The sequence below is a fragment of the Myotis yumanensis genome, unplaced genomic scaffold (genome assembly GCF_028538775.1).
Source record: "Myotis yumanensis isolate MYYU_CA2020_CCGP unplaced genomic scaffold, mMyoYum1.0.hap1 SCAF_9, whole genome shotgun sequence".
NCBI classification, from domain to species: Eukaryota; Metazoa; Chordata; class Mammalia; order Chiroptera; family Vespertilionidae; genus Myotis; species Myotis yumanensis.
The window spans coordinates 22,846,169-22,870,579 of NW_027223760.1; the positions used below are offsets into that span (position 1 = coordinate 22,846,169).

Genomic DNA, 24,411 nt, shown 5'->3' on the forward strand with positions numbered 1-24,411 from the left:
ATTTCAATCTTCTTGAACTTGCCATAGCTACCCCAACCTTCATAAATAATGTTGTAATTAAGGATTAAAACCCTAGCAAGGACACATCACAAATAAGTTATAGCTGTGGCCAATAATATAACATGTATATATAAAATAATGTTCCAAATTCTATAAAATGGACATAAATGTATTACACATATTAATTATGGAAGTTACTCCCAGAATGTTATAAGATATACATACATACAACATAAAAAATCTGACAATTTCGTAAGCCCTTACTATAAGCCAGGCACTGTAGGCAAATCAAAGCTGGCTAAGCTCCTGAGGAGCCTGGAGTCTAACCAGGGGTGACACGTGTACAGAGAAAAAATAATATGAGGAAGAGTGAAAATAGTGACGTGACCAAAGAACAATATTAGAGGAAAGGAAGATTGCTTTTTTTGGTTAGATTTCACGGCAGAAGCATCATTTGAGCTGAACCTTGAAGAATTTTAATAAGTAAAGATGATGGAAGTGAAGGCAGAATGAATGCATTTCAATTCGAAAAAATGGCCTGCGCAAAGGGCATTGAAGTGGGAAAGAACATAGCATAATAATGACATACGGAAAAGTTCCCATTTATTACTTTTAAAATCCGTGCATCAGTCCTGTGAGATGACTATGATTATTCCCACTGTATAGATTAGAAAACAGGAGGGATAGAGAGGTTAAGTGGCAGAGCCAGGATTCCAACCCAGGTCTGTTTTATTCCAAAACCAGTGCTCGTTGCTGCCATGCTATGCAGCCTTCACATTCAGGGAATAGCAGGTAATACAGCTTACTTGGTGATAGAGCTTATATAGGGATATCAGTGGGAAATCCTCCTGGAAGGGATTAATAGAGGGTTTTTAGGAGGCAGTGAAATGGACAGGGAAGGATAGATGAGGGGCTTGGTGTAGGAGGGCTCAAAAATAATTGAAAATTGATTGTACTGGTGATTAGGGACAAGGGCAAAATCAGGTATGACTTAGGTTTAATATCTGTTTGACTAAAGGAACAGTGGTAGAAAAGTGAGGAAAAGAAGCTTGTTTGGAGGGTGAAGGGAAAGGAAAGATGGAGCAATCATTTTTGCTTCAGATATGTTGTATTTAAAATACAGATGAAAGATATTGGAAATTTAGGCAGCAGATGTAACTTCTCATTTTATTAAATTTGGATTAAAAGGAAGACTGGGGGACAATAACTGGAGGTTGCTGAAAGCTAAGGCTTTATCAAAATTGACACCCTGGCATCAGAGGGGCCTTATCACTCCTGCATTTCACCAACTTTCTGTATCTTTTTAAAATATGTATGTTTTTATTTATTTATTTATTTATTTATTTATTTATTGTAGAGAGGAAAGGAGAGGGAGAGAGAGAAAAACATCAATAAGAGATAAACATCAACATCACTCAGCTGCCTCCTGCCCCTACTGGGGAGGCATGTGCCCTGATTGGAATCAAACCTGCCACCTCTTGGTGCATGATTCAACGTTGCTCAACCAACTGAGCAATACCAGCCGGCCTGCTGTTCTCTATTGTTATTGCATGTGATCTCCACCTGCCCCGTGATCTCTAATCCTCTGACACCTCTGCATTCATCTGGCCCAGTAGTCCCCTTCTGTTTTCACTTGACTTTCTTTCTAGTCTAGCCCTCCAAATCAGTCATTTGAATTCTATCCTCTCTGGCATCTTTCAGTATCTCTTTCCCTAGACGTTACCCTCTTCTTCTCTCCACATCCAAAGGACCATCCATCCTCTTAGCCAATGAAGGCCCTAAAGTGCAATGAGCCTTTAATCCTAATTATAGTATTACTAGAGGCCCAGTGCGTGAAAATTCATGCACTGGAGGGGGGGTCCCTCAGCCCAGCCTGCCCCCTCTCACAGTCTGGGAGCCCTCAGGGGCAGAAGGCGATGCCCCACACCTCTGCCGCTGCCACTGCCAGCAGCGCAGGCCTCAGCCGGCCCTGGTTACCTGAGCCCCTGAGCGGTTGGGCAGTCACTACCTAAGGCTTGCTTGCGCCTCGGGCCGGCCCTGGGTGGCTGGGGGGCTGAGGGCCTGGGGGACTCCAGAGGCAGGCGTGCAGAAAGGCCAGATCTTTATTGTTAAAAGTATTACATATGTCTCCTTTTCCCCCCATTGACCTCTCCCAGCCCGCTCCTACCCCCCCCCCCCCCTTCCCCGGCACAGGCCCTCACCCCTCTAGTGTCTGTGTCGATTGGTTATGCTTATATACATGCATACAAGTCTTTTGGTTGATCTCTTACCCCCCTCCTCCGTTCCACCCTCCCTGAGTCCCTGATTCTTGAAGGGGACTGAAGCAGGCATATCTTGTTGGGCTTCTTTTGTGCCTGAAATCTATGGTACTTTTATTGGAATGAACTAAGAAGGTAAAATAGGTTAGGTCACCTTTTTGCTAGTTTTGTCTTATTTCCAAACATCTGAAGTATACAGAGAGGAGGGAGCTGTTATGGGGCATAAAGAAGAAACTGCTTTGAGGTCCCTTAAGGATATAGTCTATACAGCTGCTGTGTGGGCATCCTGTTTCTTCCCGAAACCAGACCTGTGAGTAAAAACTGGCGTTGGATAGGGACTTTGAGGCAGCACTAACTAGTCTTGACCAGAAAACCTGGCTCCCTCTAAACCTCGCTGTGCTAGCTCCTGATTAGCCCTGGGGAAGCTGCTAATTTACAATTGGCACCTACGTTGTTGATGCTGCTGAAGGTCTTCCAGCAGTTCTCAACCTGTGGGTCGCGACCATCGGAAAACACATATAGCATATCAGATATTTACATTATGATTAATAAAAGTAGCAAAATTACAGTTATGAAATAGCAACGAAAATAATTTTATGGTTGGGGGTCACCACAACATGAGAACTGTATTAAAGGGTCGCGGCATTAGGAAGGTTGAGAACCACTGCTAGACCTTCATGTACATAGCACCAGGAGCCAGCAGAGGGAGTTGTAGTGCCAGAACTTTCTTTAGAGCTAATAAATTCTGATTTTGTAAGATCTTCCTTGGCTCCATCTCCCGTGAAAGAAGAATTTGATTTGAGATATGCCTGAGCTGAGTGTCAGACCCCTGCTGTGAGCAGGCGGGGAGCTTCTGCGTAGCTGTTTAAACTTGAAAGCCATAAGGAACTCTTGATTTCAAGGAAACGCCTGTTTACTGTACAGATCCAGTAACTCTTGAGAAATGGGAGTGCCTTCTTGACCTTGAGCCTTATTGATTTTGGTATCAGCACTTCCAGTGACGTGTCCTGAGGGGCGGGAGAAAATTAACAAGTGCCTTACACACTGGGAGAGGGAGGAAGCCTGGCTGTTGCTGCTGGTAGAGTGTTTGGGTAGCATTCGACAGCGAGTGCCCTGTAGGAAGTTCAGTGGCTGGATGCAGAACCGTGCATTAGCTCTGATTTTGGATCAGAAGCAGAAGCTTTGAAGCTAGCCAGCCAGTAAGGGACTTGTTAGGCAGTTGACGAGTGATCTTGATTTGAATAGGAAGCTTCTGTTAAAGGGGGTGCAGCTTCTGCTACACATTGTGAACTTCTGAATCACTTGGTTTGGTTCTGCTTTTGGCCACTGGGAAAACCCAGGCATACCCAAACCAGCTTTCCGTTTTGCTTCAGGACATATAGTCCCCAAGCCTGCACTATGGAGAAGTGGGACGGGAATGAGGGCACCTCAGCTTTTCACATGCCCGAGTGGATGGTGAGTTCTTCCATCATTTTGCTTTTCCATTTCTTGATCATGAGGCCACCACCTTTGACCGATGACAGGGATCGCCTGTGAGAAATTCCTACCAAGACCTGTGGTTGGGAAAAAAGTTATTACTCTAATTTATGATTCGTTCCTCTGTCTCGGGTCACCCCTGTTTCTTAATTACAAGTGAAGCTGGGAAGGTCTCAGGGCTGCCTGGCCAGGGTCAGCTTCTTGCCTCGCTGTGCTGGGCTGGAGTCCCTCCTGCTGCTTGTGGGCTGCACGGGTTGTGTTATCCTATGATTGCTTTGCATTCTACACACAAGCTGATACCTTGTTTGTTTCTTGTGTGGATTAAAAAAAAACCCAACAGGCACACCTCGCTTTATTGTGCTTCAGAGATGTTGCGTTTTTTACAAACTAAAGGCAAGAGGCCCTCCACCGGCAAAAAGAGTAGACTTGCCTTGTTCACTACTTGCTTCACTGTGGTGGTCCGACCAGTGACTTTCAATCTTTTTTATCTCATGGCACATATTAACTACTAAAATTCTGCAGCAAACCAAACATTATCTTTTTTACCAATCTGACAGAAAAGGTAGGTATAATTTTGATTCATTCACCCCAGATGGCTGTTGTTGTATTGGCTGTTGTCAATTTTAAAAGTTTGATAGTCTAAGGGAAAAGAGGTCAGTGTTCCTGATTAAATAGTCAGGTATTGCATGTTTTAAAAAATTCTTGCGGCACATTGGTCAAAATTCCTGGTCTAGACCAAATCTGCTGTATCTTTGAATTATGCCTGTAGTGTGGGGAGGGGGGCAGACTTTGTAGAAATGGTGCTCTCTCAAGTCTCTGAAAACATTTGACCTTTCTCCCCTACCTGCCCAGTTTTCCCCCTCCAATCAAAACATTTCCCCAAGTATTCTTTATATGTATATTTCTAAGAGGCAGGATCTATAGCTCCTTTAGCGCCATTCTTCAAATAACATATTGGCCTGATAAATATTTTTTTTAAATATATTTTACTGATTTTTTACAGAGAGGAAGGGAGAGAGATAGTTAGAAACATCGATGTGAGAGAAACATCAATCAGCCGCCTCCTGCCCATCTCCCACCGGGGATGTGCCCGCAACCCAGGCACATGCCCTCGACCGGAATCGAACCCGGGACCTTTCAGTCCGCAGGCTGACGCTCCATCCACTGAGCCAAACCAGTTTTGGCGTGATAAATATTTTTAATATGATGGTAATAGTACTTATTAGTTGATAAGAACTACCACATACAACCTAATATTTTAGATCCAATGTCAACTTTTGATTTAAAAACAGCAACCATTCTGATGTTCCTAACTGGTTTTTTCTAGGTTTAGTGATTTCTTACAGTCTATACCATCTGTGTTTTATAGATATACCAGGGGCCCGCTGCATGAATTCATGCACTTTGAAAGGAACTGGGGTCGTGAGGCTGCGGTGGGCACAGGGGTGGGTCTAGGGCAAGGCCCATTCTCCACATGCCCGCCCAGCCTCTCCTGCTGCAGACACTGGTCCTCTGTCTGCTAGCAGCCCTGCTCTCACCACCACTCCCATGGGCTGATGGCACAGCACCTGCTGGTGTAGAGCAGTTGGGGCTAGTGCCAGCAGTGGGTGCAAGCGGTGGCTGCTGCCCCAATTGCCCCCTGGAGCAGGGGGAGGTGGAGAAGCCCTCAGGGACGATCAGGGCCCAGGGCCGGCAGCCACCACTTGCACCCGCTGATGGCACCGGCAGCAGGTGTGAGTGGCAGGCAGGACCGTGGCACGTGAGAGCAAAGAATTTTCAGTAACCACCAGAGGCTCCCCTGATGACAGTGATTGGCGCCCCAGCTCACCCCGCCGCAGCCGACGCCCGCCATGTTCCACGTACATCCCCTGGTGGTCAGCGCATGTCATAGCGATGGGTTGTTCGGTTGTTCTGCCGTTCAGCTATTTGCATATTAGCCTTTTATTATATAGGATTTCCTAATGGGAAACTGGTTAGACTTTATACAACATATTTCAAATTCTTTTTTGTTTTTATGGAATTATGGACTTAAAGAAATAACCATCAATAATGGGATTGAGCCCTAGCCAGTTTGGCTCAGTGGATAGAGCACCAGTCTGTGGACTGAAGGTCCTGGGTTCGATTCCGATCAAGAGCACATACACTGAGTTGCAGGCTTCATCCTAGCCCCAGTCGGGCATGTGTGGGAGGCAACCAATGTGTCTCTCTCACATCGATGTTTCTCTTTGTCTCTCCCCATACCTTCCAATGGAAAAATATCCTTGGGTGAGGCTTAACAACAACAAAAATAATGAGATTGAATATATAATAGGCCTAACAAAGGCCCAACTGAGGAGCCCACCTCTTATTGTTAAAACTATTGGTTTTTATTTTTGTTTGGGGTTATTGCTGTTGTTCTTAATGTTGTTTCAGAACCTTGTGCTTAGTTTAAAAAGTTTGGTAGAAACTAATCCTTCCCATCCACAGGCTTATTTCAAAGAATGTATTGTTTTAGAATTAATGGAAAGGATTCATTCAATAATTCTAGTTGGGCTTTTGTTTCTGAATCTCCAGCCACTCACTAATAACAAGGGGGAGCAAGAAATCTGGTTGTTGTTGTTTTATGGGAGGGACCACATTAAGATAATACCAAATTCTGGTACTTCTCTAAAGGAATATTACAGAAGAATTCCGTGGAACATTAGTGTGTCAACTCAGAATCAACGGAAGTTTATAGTAACTCTTAATCTCATAACTTCCTCACTATCTTACCTGCTGAGCACATCATTAAGAGGAGCTCCTGCTGCTTACCTACTTACTTTCTTTTTATTTACATGAACAAGGAGAGTGTCCTTACGGAGTTAGTGTGACTATTGCTTAAGGGATATAACTTAGGACTCCCCAGCTTTTAGTAAACATTCATTAAAACACATGTCTGCTCTGTTTTTGTTATGGCATCTCTCACTTAGCAATTTCTTGGCCCATCTGTCTCAAAAATTAGGAAAATAGCTTTAATCACTAGATTTTATTTTTAAAACAACAATGAGAAAGAATAGGGAGGGGCTTATCTTCAATAATTCAGTTTTTTCATCTACTATATTTCCTTGCCAAAAGACTTAACCTTTTGAGGCTTTTTTTTAGATACTACATGTCATTAGTTCCTGACCTGGTCTGAAAGTGCTGCATTAGGCTGCCACCTATGTCCACTTAGCCAGTAAAGTGAACCCCTGAGCACCCTCTAGTGTATTGCCTATAGATTTCCAGACCTTACCTGTAAAATGTCAGTGCCCTTGAATCTCTGAGAGAAAACCCTGGAGCTAAAGCCAAGCTATCTCTACCACATTGGGCAGAAATTTCAATTTTAAAAAGGTTTAACAAATGTCTGACTCATTTTAACAAATGTCCCAGTTGATATTAATGTATTGAAATTTCCACTGAGACTATCCTAGCCTCCAAAAGAAGTATCATAAGACTTTCAAACCTTTCAGGAGGACACTTTAGCAAGAAGGTCCATTATAGCACCTTCCCTTTTGTTAACAACAGCAGAAAAGAGAGACTTGCATAGCCCTCAAAAATAGGACTCAGACCAGACAGCAGCTGAGAGTACTCACGTCTCTGATTTCCAGGAGGGAAATAACGACGAACTCTGAACCCCAATCTCGAGAATGGACAGGGTAGACCTTCAGTTAACATTCCATCAGCCTCTGGAAAACTTCTGCTGGACTCTCTGCTCCTCAGCTGTTTTTTTGTGTGTGTGTATGTGTGAAGGATTTTCTTTGGCTTGTTCAGGCAGTTTTACTGCTAAAAGTTTGGAGAATACATCCTTTTAAAGATTGGTCTTATTAATAAGTTTTTACTTCCCCTGAGAAATCTTTAGTTCCTGTCGGTAGGTAAAATACAAATGCTTTCTCTTATGTTGTGTGGAGATCAGCAGTAACCTCTTTGTCAGTTTCTGCATTTTAATATTTTCTCCTCCCACCCAGGCTCTCTATAGTACTTGGTACTTTTCCATAGGAAATCCAATGACTTTCTTGAGTACTCAGCCAGCTGGTTACCTGACTTTCTTTTGGCTGGAAGTCATTCCTTTTATAAGTGAAGAATTTGTTTTAGCAGCTCATTTGGCTTGAAAGGGAGGCATGTCTCTAAGAATGCTTGAACCATATCTACTTGGAAGTGAGACACCTTTAAGGTACCGATCTGGTAAATTGTGGTAGAGATAGCTTGGCTTTAGCTCTGGGTCAGGATTGACATTTAAAGCAGAGACCCATTTGAAAAACTATGGGCCCTCTCTCCAGGAAGACAAATTTTTGCTTTTTTTTTTTTTTTTTTTGACTCTAGATGAACTTGTGACCTAAAAATACAAAAATCTTAATGTTTTATACTGTGTATTATTATGTAGTCTTCAAAACCCTCTCAAATACATTATTTTATCTCTCAGCACACATTTGAGATAAGCAAAGTAGATGTTATTGTTCCCAGATTACAAACGAAGATTATAGATGTAAAGTGTGGGATATGTTAAGAAATGGAGAAACAGAGAGAACCTCTGATTATCATCCTTTGTGTATTTGAAAAGGAATTAACTGTTTTCTCTTGGCCTGATCCTCTTTAGGTTAAATAGATCTTCTGTCTTCCCCATGAGTTCTGTTTTTCTTACTGTTTTAACCATCTATTCTTAACAGCCTCAAACTGTGGAAGTCAGAATTAGACCCAGTTCTTTTGATCCCTGAGCTGGGTATGAAGGTTTACCTCATCCTAATCTATTATTTTTCAAAGAATCTTTTCTGACTTTCAATATTCTGCCCTGGGAGTGGGGCCCAGAAATGCATTTTAATAGGCCTTCCAGATGATTTTCAATCACCTAAAGTTTGAGAACTCCTTTGTTAGATAAACTCATTAAGTGGTAACAGTCAGTAATAGTGTCCTAAAATGTCTTCTGGTTGTATTTGGTGTAGATCTGCAACTCTTTTTGGTTCAAGTCTGATGACAAGCCATTGGACCAAAGAGTTCCTTTCCACCTGAGTGAATAAAATGAGGAACCAGCTGAGAAGTGTACTAGGGTGAACATCCTTGGTTAGCAAAAGCAGAAGTTTAGAGATCCAGCCAACAAGCAGGAAACTATCAGTCTATCTCATTTCTTGAAATTATGAGTGACGTTGAACATCAATAATGGAGTTCAATTAATTTCTGTTTTAATTTCTGGTGGTGGCATTGGGCAAAGTTGCCAATTAAAGGGCTGTTAAATTTAAAATTCTTGGATTAGCCATTTCCGAATTGTGATTTGATCAGAGCTCCAAGATCATTGGGGATGATGTCATTTCTGAGACCCAATCTGATAAGAAAGTAAATGTAAGGAGGGCTAATGCACCCAGGATTAGGACCCAGGGAGTTTTTGGTGTTTGATGTATTTATATCATTAGGTATGGTTTAGAGGAAAGAGCCTCAGCTCTGACATAAACACAGGCTCCCACATTCTAGTCCCATCATTTACTTACTGTGAGACCTCAGGCAAATCATTTGTTCTCTCAGAGCTGCACTTTCCTAATTTGTCAAATGGGGTTAACAATGCCTACTTTTAAAAATTCTTGTGCTGATTAATAGAAGTAACAAGCACAAGGCTGTGTATAGTAGGCACTTAATAAATAATTAGCTCTTTCCCTTATTCTGTTCTTTCAGAGACCTTTTCTCTCAAAGATTATTCTTTAAAAAAAAGAATTTACCACTTTATGTTCTTTCTTCAGCTCAATAAGCACCGCCCCCCCTTTTTAAAGAAGAATTCAAATCACATTTCTACCCTGTCTCTATAAGATACAGTTGAATATGGATCTCCTGTTCACTGGCCCCCTCTCAGAAATCAGCAAATAAATAATGATAAATAATGATTCTGTGCCCTTTCATTTGACTGTATTTGATATGTAACAAGGCCATTGTGACTCTGGGGACTCTGAGGCAATAGACAACTCCGTTTGCCCTGACCAGTTTGGTTCAGTGGATAGGGCGTCGGGCCTCGGACTGGAAGGTCCCAGGTTCAATTCCAGTCTAGGACATGTACCTTGGTTGCAGGCTCCATCCCCAGTGGGGGGCATACAGGAGGCAGCTGATTGATGTTTCTCTCTCATCAATGTTTCTAACTCTCTATCCCTCTCGCTTCCTCTCTGTTAAAAAAAAAAAATATATATATATATATATATATGAAAAGAAAACTTTCCTTTGTAGTCATACCTCCAGAAAACACACAGTTATTGATTTTAGAGAGAGGAAGGGACAGGGAAAGAGAGAGAAAAACCTCCATCTGTTGCCTCCTGCACTCACCCCGACTGGGTGGCAAACTTCTTGTGCTTGGTAAGACTCTCAGCCAAGTGAGCCACACTGGCCAAGGCTGAAAAACTTTTTTTAAAATCCTTACCTGAGGATATTTTTTCCATTGATTTTTTAGAGAGAGTGGAAGGGGGGGAAGGGGAGGATAGAGAGAAAGAAAAACAACTTGAGAGAGACATGTTGATTGTTGCTTCCTGCACCCGCTGGTACATGCCCTTGACCAGGAATTGAACCCACAACCCTTCGGTCAGCAGGCCCATGCTCTAACCAGTGAGCAAGCCAGCCAGGGCTGAAAAACTTTTTTGAAAAAAAAAACAAATATAGTCACTCAGTACCTAATCAGCAACAATCTTGAGATGGGACTAGAAATCAGATGTCAAAACCTATCCCACTCTGACTAACCCAAGGATACAGAGTGTAGGGGAGGGGCTGCCTGAGCACTTAGCACCATTTTTTTTCTCACTAGCTTAAATTCCCTCATTGTTTTAGTGGCTTTGTAGTTAATTTTTTTTCTAATAAGACTAGGCTAACTAAAATCATCTGACATGGAAAAGGAGGAGGTAAGGTTAAAAAGGAACTTAATTAGCAAGGTAATTATAGCAAGCAAAAAAGTGCTGTGGTTATATAAATACGCTATTGTTATGCGCATGCAAGTTGGGCCTTGTCAAGGGACTTGTTAAGGTTTAGAGGTCAGAGGATCATGTAATTAGGTGTTTAGGGAAAAAATGAAATAAAAGCAAAACAGCCACCAGAATTAGGAATGGCTGATGAGCCACTAACAAATGCGTTATTACATTGGGTTCAATTGCTGGAGGGGTTGTTAGCGCAGCTTCAGGGATCCCAGGGAAGGGTAGCACCCCACCTCCCAACCGAGGGGAAAAAAAATAAGCAAGCTGGAATCAGAGCCAACAGAATTGCTGATGCGGAAAGTTTAAAGGCCTAGCCACAAGGGTCCCTAGACCGGAGAGGTGGCAGTAGGGCTGGTAATGTCACTATGCTGAGCAACAAGAAGAAATACATTGTCAATGGCAACTCTGGGATTAAAGCCCAGGTGAGGCTAAACTCTTATTTTCCAGTCTTGCTGCTGTGATGGCCATTAATGTGAAAGGCCAGCTGCTTTTTCCCTCTTTTCCTGCTTTCATCCCTCCTTCTGGCAAAAGGCGAGCTGCCCCTCTCCTAACAGTCTCTTTCCCTGCCTTATCTTGATGCTTGTTGGAATTAGGCAGTTCTCTCTGAAAAAAAAAGGTGGATTACCTTAAAGGACTCTTTGATTTCAGACACATAGGAAAATTAGGGGTAGGATCTACCAAAATACCCCAGCCGGGGGTGGATAGACTACTGTGTTACAAGATGTTGAGTGTTACAAGGTGAGCTGTTGAGTAGGAAAGTATAGAATATTTAACTATTAGGGCAGGTGGGCAACAGGGATGACCTACTTACACATATGCTCTGGTTGTCAGTAAAAGATAAACATATTAATTTCTCTGGAAAATGGTATAACATTCTATATAAGTGGTTAGTCTCTAATATTCTTCTGTCCAAAAGAAACTTGACTTCAGTATCTAACAAGTAAACAAAATTTAGTACTCTATGCCTCTGAGTGGAGAAAGCCCACATAGTCTTCTGTAGTGCCAAAAGACAGCCTGAACTTGACCTGAGTGGAAGGAATAACTGTAAGTGGAGAAGACTAGAGAAAGAGCTCAGCCTAGGGAAAATGGTTTGGATGATGATGCAGCTATGGTTCAGTGTTATTGGGGTAAATGTATGTGTACCCACCCACCCCTGATCCTAGAGAAGTTGAGTGCTTTGCCCCCTCTAGTGGTGTGTGGGATGGGAGGGGGGTGGGCTTGTTAACTCAGGCGGGGTTTATCTATTCTTCTTTTTTAAGAGGCACGGCTAAAGTTAGTGACTCATTGTGACCTTTGGAAGGTCAGTTATTACTCCTTTTTCTAGATGCGCCTCTAAAAAAGAATAAAAATAAGTCATTGTCTTAAACAAGGTTGGTGAAATGGAAACCAGAGTTCTGAACTTGACTGCTATGTTCCTCCCCATCTTCACACCCACCTTCCTCCCCTTCCCAACTCTTTTTGCCCTTAAAACTTCTTTTAACTTTAAGCTTGGCTTATGCTTACCATGTTTACTTACTATTCAACCATGTACAGACAGTGAAGATAGACTAGGCTACTTCAGATTCATTTCAGCACATGACTGCCTCCCATGTGTCAGGCATTTGTGTCTGAGAATGTAAGGTCACCCTTACATACATAGCTCCTGCCTTTATGGAGCCAATTGCTTATATTATAGTTATATTTAGTGTAATAAGTACTGTGATAGGAGATGTAGATGGAAGTTCATGTATATCCCATGGGAGTTCATAGAAAGGGCACTTTACCTATTTAGCAAAATAATCAGTTTTGCCCTTTTTCATTTTTCAAAGAACTTCTAATCCAATGAATTTTCCTATTGCGGAAAATAATTTACAAACTCGGAAGTGCTACATAGGCTTCCTATGTTGCTACAGCTATGAAAATGGTATGAATTCCCCTGAAAGGCATGCTAAGCTAATTCAATTTGTCATTGGTTCCTTTGTCTCAATACTCCAAGGACTTAGTAATTACCTCTGCTGCAGGAAATGGAGGTCAGTTGCTGCTCTCATTCTGATATGCTGTGTCTGTGTTCTGCCCATCAGGGAACCATCTTTTTATTATGAAAGGTAGAACCAGTTGTCAGATCTTTGATGCTTCCTGCCTCCTTGCCACCTGGGATCCAGAATAATTTAAGCAATTATGCAAAATTTTAGTTAGGGGAAAAAGAAAAAAGTTATTTGTTGAAATTATATGAGCTTTGATTGGTAAAGTGTTAAAAAGTAGCAGCTGGAACCTCCAATAGTAGGAGAAAGAGATAAAAGTGCAAGAAACTCATTGTTAGATAGTGTCCAAAATGCAATCTCAAGTATTGAGGTTTATACATTTTCAGGACACTTATTCACTCCTTCTACATCTGTCATGTTATAGTTAATAAATGACCACTCTTGTGGCTTTTAGGTATTTTATGATAGCAAGCATTAAAAACAAGAAATTAATGTTTACTGTATTTACTAGTATTAAAAAGCTAATTAATACATCTTTAAAAACTATAGTGACTAGCCCTAATCAGTTTGGCTCAGTGGATAGAGCATCGGCCTGCAGATTAAAGGGTCCCAGGTTCGATTCCAGTCAAGGGCATGTACCTTGGTTGCGGGCACATCCCCAGGAGGGGGTGTGCAGGAGGCAGCTGGTCGATGTTTCTCTCTCATCGATGTTCCTAACTCTCTGTCCCTCTCCCTTCCTCTCTGTAAAAAATCAATAATATATATATATATATATATTTTTAAAAACTATAGTGACTATCTGCAAGAGCTATAAGAAGATTTATAAACTGTAGGGGCTGGAGTGGGGGAGTGGATGTATTGAATCTCCTGCTTTTTTTCACAGTTTACATACAGGTGTACCTCAGAGATATGGGGTTTGTTTCCAGACAACCACAATAGAATTGCGATCTTTTGCTGGTGGAGAGTCTTGCCTTCAATTTGTAAAAACAAACAAACAAACAACAACAACAAAAATGCAACATCTGTGAAGCACAATAAAACAAAGTATGCCCATACATTGTTTCATTTAACCCTCTACAAAACTTGTGAGGTTTTTTTCATCTTTGCTGTATTTATGAGAAAATGAGGCTCATAGAAACATCTTGACCAACATCACATAGCTAGTGAGTGGCATAGCCAGTATTTTAATGCAGTCCCGGAACGTTCTGTCTGAATGGAAAGCCTATGTATTCATTATACGAAACCATTCCCTAAGAATCTTAAAACCTTGAAGGCAAGTCACTTTACCTTCCTGTACCTTGCAATTTCTCATCCAGATAGGTGAAAATTGGAATAGTCTCAAAATTATTTTCAGCGAAACTATAGAAAGAATTTCTGAATATGACTCAACTTTCTAAAAATTAATTTTAACCCTTTGAGTGCCAACCAATATCCTAGGAACTGTGCTAAAATTGCCAAGGCATTTTTGCTGATTTTACAGCAGTTTAGGAAAAAAATTATGAATCACAAGTAAATGAAGTTACATATTCAAAAACTTAAGGAAACCTTTACTACATTTGTTTTCTGCACTTAGGTGCCATTTGTCAATAAAGAGTGGACTACTAGCATCTAATAGTGACACTGCAGGAGGAGCGTGATAGCACTCCCGGCACTTTTGGCGAAAGACAGGAGGAGCTGGATCGCCCTCCCTGGCACTCTAGGGGTTAACCAGAACATCTCATTCTCTCTCTCCCTCTCTCTCTCTTTTATTTTTTTTGTCACAATTTTATTGTAAAGAGCATATAGCCCTGGCTGGTTGCTCAGTGGTTAGAGTGGTGGCCCACAGACCAAAGGGTCAAGGGTTTGATTCCCGGTCAAAGGGCACGTACCTTGGTTGCAGGTTCAATCCCTGATCCAAATGGGGACACGTGCAGGAGGCAACCAGTAAATGTTTCTCTCCCTCCTCTCTCCCTTCCACTCTCTCAGGTGAGGATTTTAAAAAAATAATAATAAAAAAATTATATATATAAAAGCCTAAGTGACCATCCAGTAGCTATGATGCGCACTGACCACCAGGGGGCAGATGCTCAACGCAGGAGCAGAAACCACAGGCATGAAAACATGGAACAGACTGATGAATCTCAGAGGAAAGGGGGGAAGGGGAGGGCAGGAAGAGATTAACCAAGGATCTTATATGCATACTAGAGACCCAGTGCATGGATTTGTGCACCGGTGGGGTCTCTCGGCCTGGCCTGCAGGGATCGGGGTGAAACAGGCTCCTCGACATCCCCTGAAGGGTCCTGGATTACAAGAGGGCACAGGCCAGGCTGAGGGACCCCACCGGTGCATGAATCCATGCACTGGACCTCTAGTAACAAAATAAAAGCGTATAGTCAGAGAGTGGATCGAGTATTTAAATTTGATGAAAATATAGTAAGTAAAGAATGAAAAATCATTCTTCTCTCCAGAGTGTTAACATTCTAAAGATGGGTTGGTACAGTTAGATCAACTACCTTGAAATGTTATCTCAAAACAGTGGTTGTTTTCCTTTATGTAACTAGAGTCCTTTTTCTTAGCAGATCCAGTTTGCTGACCAGAAGCAAGAATTCAACAAACGTCCCACCAAAATTGGACGTCGCTCTCTGTCTCGTTCTATTTCTCAGTCATCTACTGACAGCTACAGTTCAGGTGAGTACTGAACTTTTATGGAGGTATGGCCAGTAGACCCCATTGCCTGCCCAAGGCTAATTAAGCATGGTCAAGCCCATGCTTTGGAATAAACACTTTGTCTCTAAGTTGAAATTCAGACCAAAATTCTAGATGGAATTTTTGGATTCCTCTTGGGCAAGCATGTCAAACTCAAAGGCTAACGCAAGCCAAATAAACGTGGTATTCGACTCGTGGGCCGCGAGTTTGACATGCTTGCTCTTGGGGATTCAGAGTGGAGTTTAATAGAAGCCTCTTTTTCCAATAAAGGTAGAAGAAGGTTATTAAGGAAACTGAGTTCTGATTTATTCAGAGGGTGGGAAGGAGTTTGTTGCTCACTGATGAACTTCACTAAACAACATGTGTTAAGACTTGTGTTTTTCCTTTCTTTGAATATAGAAGAGGGGTTCCCCATCCTTCCATCGGGTACTTGGATATTAATGGGGAAACCTTAATTGCCCCAACAAACATGAAAACATTGTAGCTAGTTCAAGTGAGCCCTTTGCCTTCTCTTCTAAGCTGTGATATTGTTGCTTACTATTCCTTTCTTCCTTTGCAGTGGCACTAATTCAAATATATGGGTCTTGAGTCTTATCATTTAATGCCAGATGAACTGTTACCATGTAAAACCCCTCGAAGGCATTGGCCATTTGTGCAACAGTGCCCAGTATGTGTCTGATCTAATATGGAGCTATTTTATTTTGCTCTGTGTTGGAATGTGGTAGGAAACGCGAGTTATCTCTTCATATTATAAGTAGTGATATTCATTAGAAAGTTTTCATCATGACCTGAAGTTTTATTTGTTCTTTACACAATTAGGAAAGCAGTATTTGTTATGTAAACTTGAAGAAAGCTTGTTTAGAAAACTGTAACTTTTAGATTGACAGATTGTTATTTACATTTATTTTTACATTTCATTTTTTACTTTCCCCCCACAATAACTGAATGATGTAAAGCACATGAGATCATTTCCTATGGATTTTTGTCTGCGGACACCAAATGTGGTACCAATCTTATTCTGCTGAAATAACCAGTGTTGGAAATTCATAAACCAGCTAATATAACTCTGGAAACTTTAATAATTGTGAAAATGTGAATTGTAAAACAGGGTATAAACTTTTAGACTAATAGTTGGTGCATGTTTTCTAAAGATGATACTAAATAATAACTATACTAAATTTTAACTCCAACTCAGTTTATTCCCTACACACTAGATCCATATTTCCAACTGTGTTCCTGCAGAGAAAAACTAATGCCTGCCTTCCCAATGAGCCCCTATATGCAGGGAGTATACCTACAAAATATCGGTTTACCTAGGAGAGTGTGTTGATGCACTTGGTTTCTAAGCGAACACATAGTTGGCTGGTAAACTTATTGGTGGGTGACATTAACTGGTGACACAGTGGAAGACGTGGACCTTTTAAGTTGCCATTTTTATAGTAAAAAAAATTATCAACCACATATATCCATTTAAGGGTATTAAGCTCCAGAGCATTGAAGTCAAAACATTCTGGAAATGAAAAAGGACTTAAAGGTCAGTTTTTCAGCTTTCTACTGGATGCTTGGAATTGCCTTGATGGCAGCCCTGCAAATAGCTATCTGACCTCTTTGGGAGCATTTTAAATGATAGGGTAACCCTTCATTTATCTAGTTGTTTAGCTCCTGATAAGCTCTTCTAGTTACTGGAATTTATTTTTGTTATTATTATTTAATTGACTTTAGAGAGGGAGGGAGAGAGAGACAGAGAGAAACATCAATATGAGAGAGAAGCATCAATCGGTTGCCTCCCACACCCACCCCAACCGGGGATCAAATCCGAAGCCTGGTATTACAATTCCTCGAATTTAAAGATTTTACCTAGAATTAGAAATAAAAATCACCATTTGGGGGGCATCCCACTGTCAAGGCTATCCTCATCTGGGTATATTCCAGATTAAGTTTTTCTTTAAAAATATTATGCCTATGTATATAATATTCCAGATATGGTCTGAACTAATCTGTAGGAAGTGTTATTTCCATAAACTCAGTGCTTTTAAAATGAATCCCCAAAATATGTTTATTTCTTTTGCATCTGTCTCACATATACTGTTACTTCATTTTGTTTTATGGTTTTATTTTTTTTACATGAACAATTTTGAAGTCCTCTTAAACATACTCCGAATGGAGAGGCCTACTGCCTTGAGTCTTGGACTGAGAGCTGGGAGAGAACTAGTTTCTAGTCTTAGATCCATGTGTGATTTGTTGTATGATCCTGGGAAAACTTGTAGCCTGTGAATTAGTAACAGAGGCAGTGGGAAATTATATGAGGTAACACAAAAAAAACTCCAAACCCATTGAATGAGAAGCCAGGAATAATGGATTTGACTTAAAGCTTTCTAAATACAAGAAGATATGCAAATGCATGTCAGTAAGAACTTGGAACACATTTTCAGCATACGTTATAACTTAAGTGACTCTAGAAATATACATTACAGAACCCCCAAAGACTGACCTTTGGGCCTCTTCCCTTTGTTTATATTCTCTCCCCAAGTGACCGTCACTTGGGGAGAATATAAACAAAGGGAAGAGGCCCAAAGGCCTCATTCAATCTCATAGTTTTAAATACAACATAGTAGTGGCATTTGATACTCAAATTTTATCCCCAGCTCAAATCTCTCCCCTACATACTAGATCTTTGTATTCAATTGCCTACTCAGTCCTTTCACTTGGGTGTTTTAGGCATCTCAAACCTCCCATATCTTAAAAGCTGAGCTCCTGGGTTCCAACCTTGTCTCTCTTCAGTCTGTTGACAATACTATAGCAAGTTTAATTATTTTAAAATAAGTCAGGTCATATCACTTTTCAGCTCAGAATCCTCCGATGGCTTCCCAATCTCACTCTGAGTAAAGCCTAAAATTCTTACAATGGCCTACAAGGTATACCATTCAGCCTCCTATTACATTTCTAATTACATCTCTACTTTCCCAAACCTCCTGCCTCCCCCAGTTATTCGTTTCACTCCAGTCATACTAGCCTTCTTACTGCTATTTTGTTATTTTGAAACTCTGCTGCTTTAAGACTTTTGCACTTGCTATTCCCTCTGCCTGGAATGCTCTAAGATACCCTAGCTGGATCTTACCTCCAGTTATTAACAAAAGATCCCCTCTCAAAATAGGTCTATCCTGGCTTCACTTTTAAAATTGTACAGACAGCCCTGGCTCAGTGGATAGAGCGTTGGCCTGTGGACTGAAGAGTCCCAGGTTCAATTCCAATTAAGGGCATATGCCTGGGTTGTGAGCTCGATCCCCAGTAGGGGTGTGCAGGAGGCAGCCAATCGATGATTCTCTCTCATCATTGATGTTTCTGTCTCTCTCACCCTCTCCCTTCCTCTCTGAAATCAATAAAAATATTAAAATAAAATAAAATTGTACAAACAACCCACCCAACATTCCCTTTCAAATTTTTCTCCATAGCACTTATCATATAACGTATATTTTTACTAATTTATTGTTATCTTTTCTCCCCTTAAACATGAGATCCATGAGAGTAGAGATTTCTGCCTGTTTTGTATTGCTCTGTTTCCAGCACTTGGAATTGTGTTTGACACATGAGAGGTGCTCAATGAGTAAATATTGGTGAAAGGTGTCCAGAGATTTTATTATACTTTACTTCCTTGTTGAGGTCTCTGATATACTCTGTGCACATAAACAGATAAAAGAAGGTTTATGACATTACAAAATGTTTTCATTTAGGAACTTCTGCCAGGCTTTCTCAACCAGGGTTCCTCATCTGAATCACAGAACACAGAAAATGATGAGAGACTTTTTCTTAGTTCTCCAAAGGATGGGTCATAACTGGTACCCTTTGAGATGCATTGGAGAGAAGTTAATTCATATATTTAATGGATGCTTCAAGGCTAATGCTAGGTTGAAAAGGCTGCATTAACCTCTAAAATTATTTTATATAAAATAATTTCTAAAAACTCTTTCCCTAAGCACAAAACCTCATAAAAATAAATGAACAGAAGATGTTTCTCAAAGCCAGATCATTCTCAGTAATATACTTCTGAAAAAGCTGTCTTTGCAGTGAATTAATTGGTTAAGGATAAGGAGGGAAGACTGCAGTCTCTTAGGTCATAATTGGTTGAAGTATTCTAATATTTTTTCAAATAATAACATTTTGTTTATTTGTATTTTGGTTGCTAACATAGCTTTTCACATGTTTCTAGAGTGTTACTCATCAGTGAAATCTGCTGCACATTGACACACAGGTCCCTACTGTTATTTCCATTACCAAATGAATAGATTGGGCCCAAGAGGAATTGCCTGACTTAAAATAGTCTAATAGGACTAATTCAACCAGGAGTCTGACTGCTTCTTCTCCTAGCAATAACCCACAATATCACAGCTGCTAGGAGGTAAGACTTAATCAGGTGTGAGCCGTAGAACATATGTATGCATGTTCTATGGGATAGATTGTGGATTAGTGATTCATCAAGTTATGATTTGATCCTGGGATATCATGAAACAAGACAACATCTCATGGGAACATTATATTGTACTTTATATTACTTTTCTATCTAGAAGTTGAACCTTTTTTGGTATTATCTCATTTATTCATAAGATTTTTCTGGTTTTAGTTAGAGGAAAGGGAGAGAGGGGCTCTGTTATACACTCTATTTTACAGTTGGATAAATTGAAAACTGGTCACATAACTAATTAGAGGTGAAGCAAGAGCTGAGGTCTCAGGCCTGCACTTCAGTAGGTTATTGCCTTGGTGATTGCTCATTCATTTTTAATTAAGTCATGACTCTGGGCTTCAGAGTGTGCTGACAAGAACAAACACTTTAGAAACTTTTCAAGTGTGTGTATACATATGTGTTGGATTTCTCTGCTTTTCCCCAGGAAATGTTTAAGGCTATCTCAGCTATTTTCATGAATGTGGTACTTTAAATATAGTGGCAGCAATGAGTATGCTGCCACTATATTTCTGTCACACTAGTTCAGGAATAATCTTTTATTCATTTATGTAATGAATGTCACACTAGTTCAGGAATAATCTTTCCACTGTGCTTGCAGAAGTAACAGTCTGGGCCTGTCAGCCATTTTGCATTCATATACTTTCACAATCTAGACAACTGGTATTTTTCTTTCTTGCCTGATAACAGATCTATATCAAGGGCTCTTTGAAAACAAATTCATTTTGGCTCAAAAACAAACAAACAAACAAACACACCCACATTGGTTGAATTAACTACAACCAATTAACTACTGTTAAGAAAATAGAATACTGTTTTTGGGTGTGCTTTTTCTCATTTTAGAATAGGAAAGTGGTATAAATAACTTTTTTTCTTTGAGTTGGAAGAAAACAACTCAAGTTAAAAATTAGTGTGCTTCTCTTAAGGAGAAATTCTGGGGTTTTGTCGTAGTTTTCTGTTTGTTTTTCCCCCCCTGACTCACCTTTAGAAGCTGAAAGAGGCATAGGAGAGAAGAGCCATTCTGGGTAGAGTCAGGACTCCAGCCTCAACCTTTTTAATCACTGCCAGCCCAACCACCTGCTGCTTGGGTAGATTAGTAAATGGCAGAGGTAGAAAAAAAACTGTTAAGTAATATTGTATGTATGTTATTCCTTTCCCATTCAAAATCCTAAAGCTGAATAAGAAACCTTGAAGATGTTATGTGTGCTGCTGCATTTAAAATATGTGTAAAAGCTGGTGGTAATATCAGGTATCATTTATTGAGTGCTTTACACCAAGCATTGCTCTAAACACTTTACTTACATTATCTTATTTAATCTTCTTAATAACTTGACTCTGAGAAGCCATTTCTGCCTATTGTACAGTCTGCTTCATAGTACATATTATAACCACAAGGAAAGAGAAACTCTAAATGATTACTTTCATAATTAGTTATTTCATGAAAACTAAATGAAGGTAAAGACAGCCTATATCTGTCCTTATCCCCAGCACTTAGAATGTGCCTGGTACATAGCAGATATGCAATAAAATTTGTTGAATTTTTGTGTGAATTTGAATGACTGAATACATGAATGAATTAACAACCCTATTAAATAGGTTTTAGTATCATCTCTACTTTATTCACCTGGGAACAGAAACAGATTTCAACCAAAGTCTGTCTGACTCCAGAACACATAACCACTATATTTAAATAGCCATTGAGGACATAAAAATCATCATGGCTCTGGAAAAAGGTTTTGAAATTTCTGTGTTCTGAATGTAAACACTTTCTTCAAAAGCAATTATCCTATAAATTGGATCAGGGTTAGGGATGGCTGTTATTTTCTTCTCTGATGTGGTGGAAGCATGGTTCCCTCAGCTTCCAACTCATAAGCTATTCTGAGTATTGATTAGTGAAACAGACGACTGCCCAGGAAGCTGTTCCTGGGCTCTGTTGCCAAAGGTACTTTGAGCTCTCACTCACCCTACGAGGGAGAACCACAGACTTTTTGTACAGATTAGCTCCTTTCAAGAACAAAAGTCTCTTTGGGGATTTATTAATTTCCTCCCCTCCCCTGGTGACTCAGCTCATTCTTGTTGCCTCGTGTTAGGACTTTGCTCTACGGCTGTTTTCCAGCTCCAAGAGAGACACTGAGGCCCCTACTGCCCAAACATTTTGCAGTGCCACGCCTGATTAACTGGGCAAGGTCAGACTTGCCTTTTACAGCCCTCCCAGAGATAGACCCTTGGCTAAGAAATCCCAAAAATGTCCTAATTCTCGGGATATAAGCAGATCAGAGTACTAGAGACCTCAGGGACTATGAGACTTTGCAGGCTTCTCCCCTTAAAAGTGATGGGAGTACTTCTTATCTCTGGGAAATATATAGACAGTACTTTATGTTCCCCAACCTCCCTCCTCCAAAACCTTGATGACTCCTTAGGAAGAAACTATCAACAGAACCTTAAACATAAATCAAGGAAGGAAACTGATTCAAATCATCCAGCTAACAACCAGCAACTACAGAATTAAATGAAGACCTCAGTTAATCATGGGAATAGCAGTAGCTGCTGCTGCTGCCTATTAGCCACAATCAAAAGTCTTCTACCTCTCACCTTCTAGTGCAGTGGTTCTCAACCTTGGCTGCACATTAGAATCACCTGGGAATCTTTTTAAAATCCTGATTTCTGGGCCTCATCCTCAATGAAAGTGTGAATTGCTAAATGGGTTTGTCATGAGAGCATTTGATTATACCAAAGAGGATTTATCATTTCTCTGGGATTCTAAAATGCCTAATGCAGGACCAACTGAAGGCCAGCAATAAGGGAGAGCAGGCTGAATACTTCATTGTCAATGTCTAATTGGGTCTGCAGGCATAGTTCAGCCTCATCAGAGCCAGTCTTGAAAAAGAAAGCTTTGTTATGGCAGACAAACACTTTTTGTGTGGTTCTTAATTACTTTCCCATGGGTTCCTAATTTTCTAGGTCTTATCTATTTAGTTATTGTACTAAAACACAAATTACATCAAGCATTTAAGCAGCAGACCAAGAAAGGTAGCTAGAATCCCAGAAACCCTTAGATTCATGACCGTGATCTTGCATTTAGAACTTCAACCTATTGCTACCATGGTGTAATCTCTCTATTTTTGCATATCCAAGGACCTCTACATGTTCTGAAAATAAAGGCAGCCCTAGATTCCAAGTTAATGCTATCCAGGGGGAATGTCTTGGACAACCTCTCTCAGCTTCCTCTTTCTGACCTGTGGGTAGCACTTTTCATAGGAGATGATGGGGACAGCTCCACAGTGCCATTTAGGTGCTTACCAGCTGTGTACAGGTGTGTAGCGCTGGATGACCAGAGAAGCCTCAGTTCCCTCCATGGTTTGGAGTTTTAAAGGAAGCCATTTTTCCCCCTGAGGGTTTTTTATTCTGTCCTTTCAGCGGCATCATATACAGATAGCTCTGATGATGAGACATCTCCCAGGGACAAGCAGCAAAAGAACTCTAAGGGAAGCAGTGACTTCTGTGTCAAGAACATCAAACAGGCAGAGTTTGGACGAAGAGAAATTGAAATTGCTGAACAAGGTAAAGAAAGAAAGCACCTTTTCCTCTCAAGCTGCCTGTATCCTTTTGTCCATATTAATCGCTTTTCTGGTCCTGCGGCCTAGTAGCTTATGAAATTTCATTGTGATGTGGAAGACTACTTGTAACAAAAAAATAACCTGAGCTCAAAAAACATTGTGGGGAGGGAGACAACTGGCAGGTCTACAAGGAACTCCTCTAGGAGGAAAAGGGAGGGACTAGATAAAGAGGCCTGGGATATAGGAAATGAGAACACTGGAGCATTTGCCTCTAAAGCCCCTTAGGAAAGAAAGGTCAGATTTATTATCTCAATCCCTTAAAAAAAACCTAATCCAACAGGGAACTTCATCAGGGGAAGGACCTTAAGAGAATAAAATTTTCTCTTTATTCTTTCTTTCTCATTCCTTCCTCTCTAATATTGCTGTGTATATATTGGGCCTTTCCAGAAATGCCGGCCCTGATGGCTTTGAGGAAGAGAGCTCAAGGAGAAAAACCTTTGGCTGGAGCCAAAATTGTGGGCTGCACACACATCACTGCTCAGACTGCTGTAAGTCTCTTTCCTTTCTCCACTTAACAATCTATATATACTAGAGTCCCAGTGCACAAAATTCGTGCACGGGTAGAGTCCCTAGACCTGTCCGGCAATCACGGCCGATCTGTGGGGTGACCATCAGGGCAATCGGGGGCCCCCCACTGGCATCCGCCTTGGCTGGCCTGGAGCCTGCGGGCTGGGGGCAGCTCCTGCATTGAACGTCTGCCCCTGGTGGTCAGTGCGTGTCATAGCAACCGGTCGTTCCACCATTCGGTCGATTTGCATATTATCTACACTAATAAAAGAGAAACATGGTAATTAGCGTACGACCGCTACCCTTCCCATTGGCTAATCAGCATATCCTTATGCAAATTAACTGTCAGCCAAGAGGGCGGCCGGCAGCCAGGCAGCTGGAAGCGAACATGAGGCTTGCTTGCTCCAGTGACTGCAGACTCCAACGTTCCCCGCCTGACTTGCCGGCCTCTGAGCTGCAGTTTGAAACATTCTAACAAATATAGGCCGGGATCTCAGAGCTGGAGTTATACATTGTTTTGACTAT

At 40.9% G+C, this 24,411-nt stretch overlaps 1 protein-coding gene across 4 annotated transcripts in view; it reads left to right on the top strand.

Annotated features, from left to right (window-relative positions):
- Positions 1–24,411, top strand: part of AHCYL2 (adenosylhomocysteinase like 2) — a 169,493-nt gene that overhangs the window by 109,363 nt on the left and 35,719 nt on the right. The window contains exons 1-4 of one of the 4 annotated variants that reach the window (XM_070423878.1): positions 3,320–3,713; positions 15,177–15,288; positions 23,180–23,323; positions 23,767–23,867. In XM_070423878.1, the coding sequence (XP_070279979.1) occupies positions 3,657–3,713; positions 15,177–15,288; positions 23,180–23,323; positions 23,767–23,867 (414 nt within the window). In that variant the 5' untranslated portion in view covers positions 3,320–3,656. Of the gene's footprint in view, positions 1–3,319; positions 3,714–15,176; positions 15,289–23,179; positions 23,324–23,766; positions 23,868–24,411 lie in introns of those variants that run through there. The other 3 variants (XM_070423879.1, XM_070423875.1, XM_070423876.1) reach the window with 3 other exon arrangements.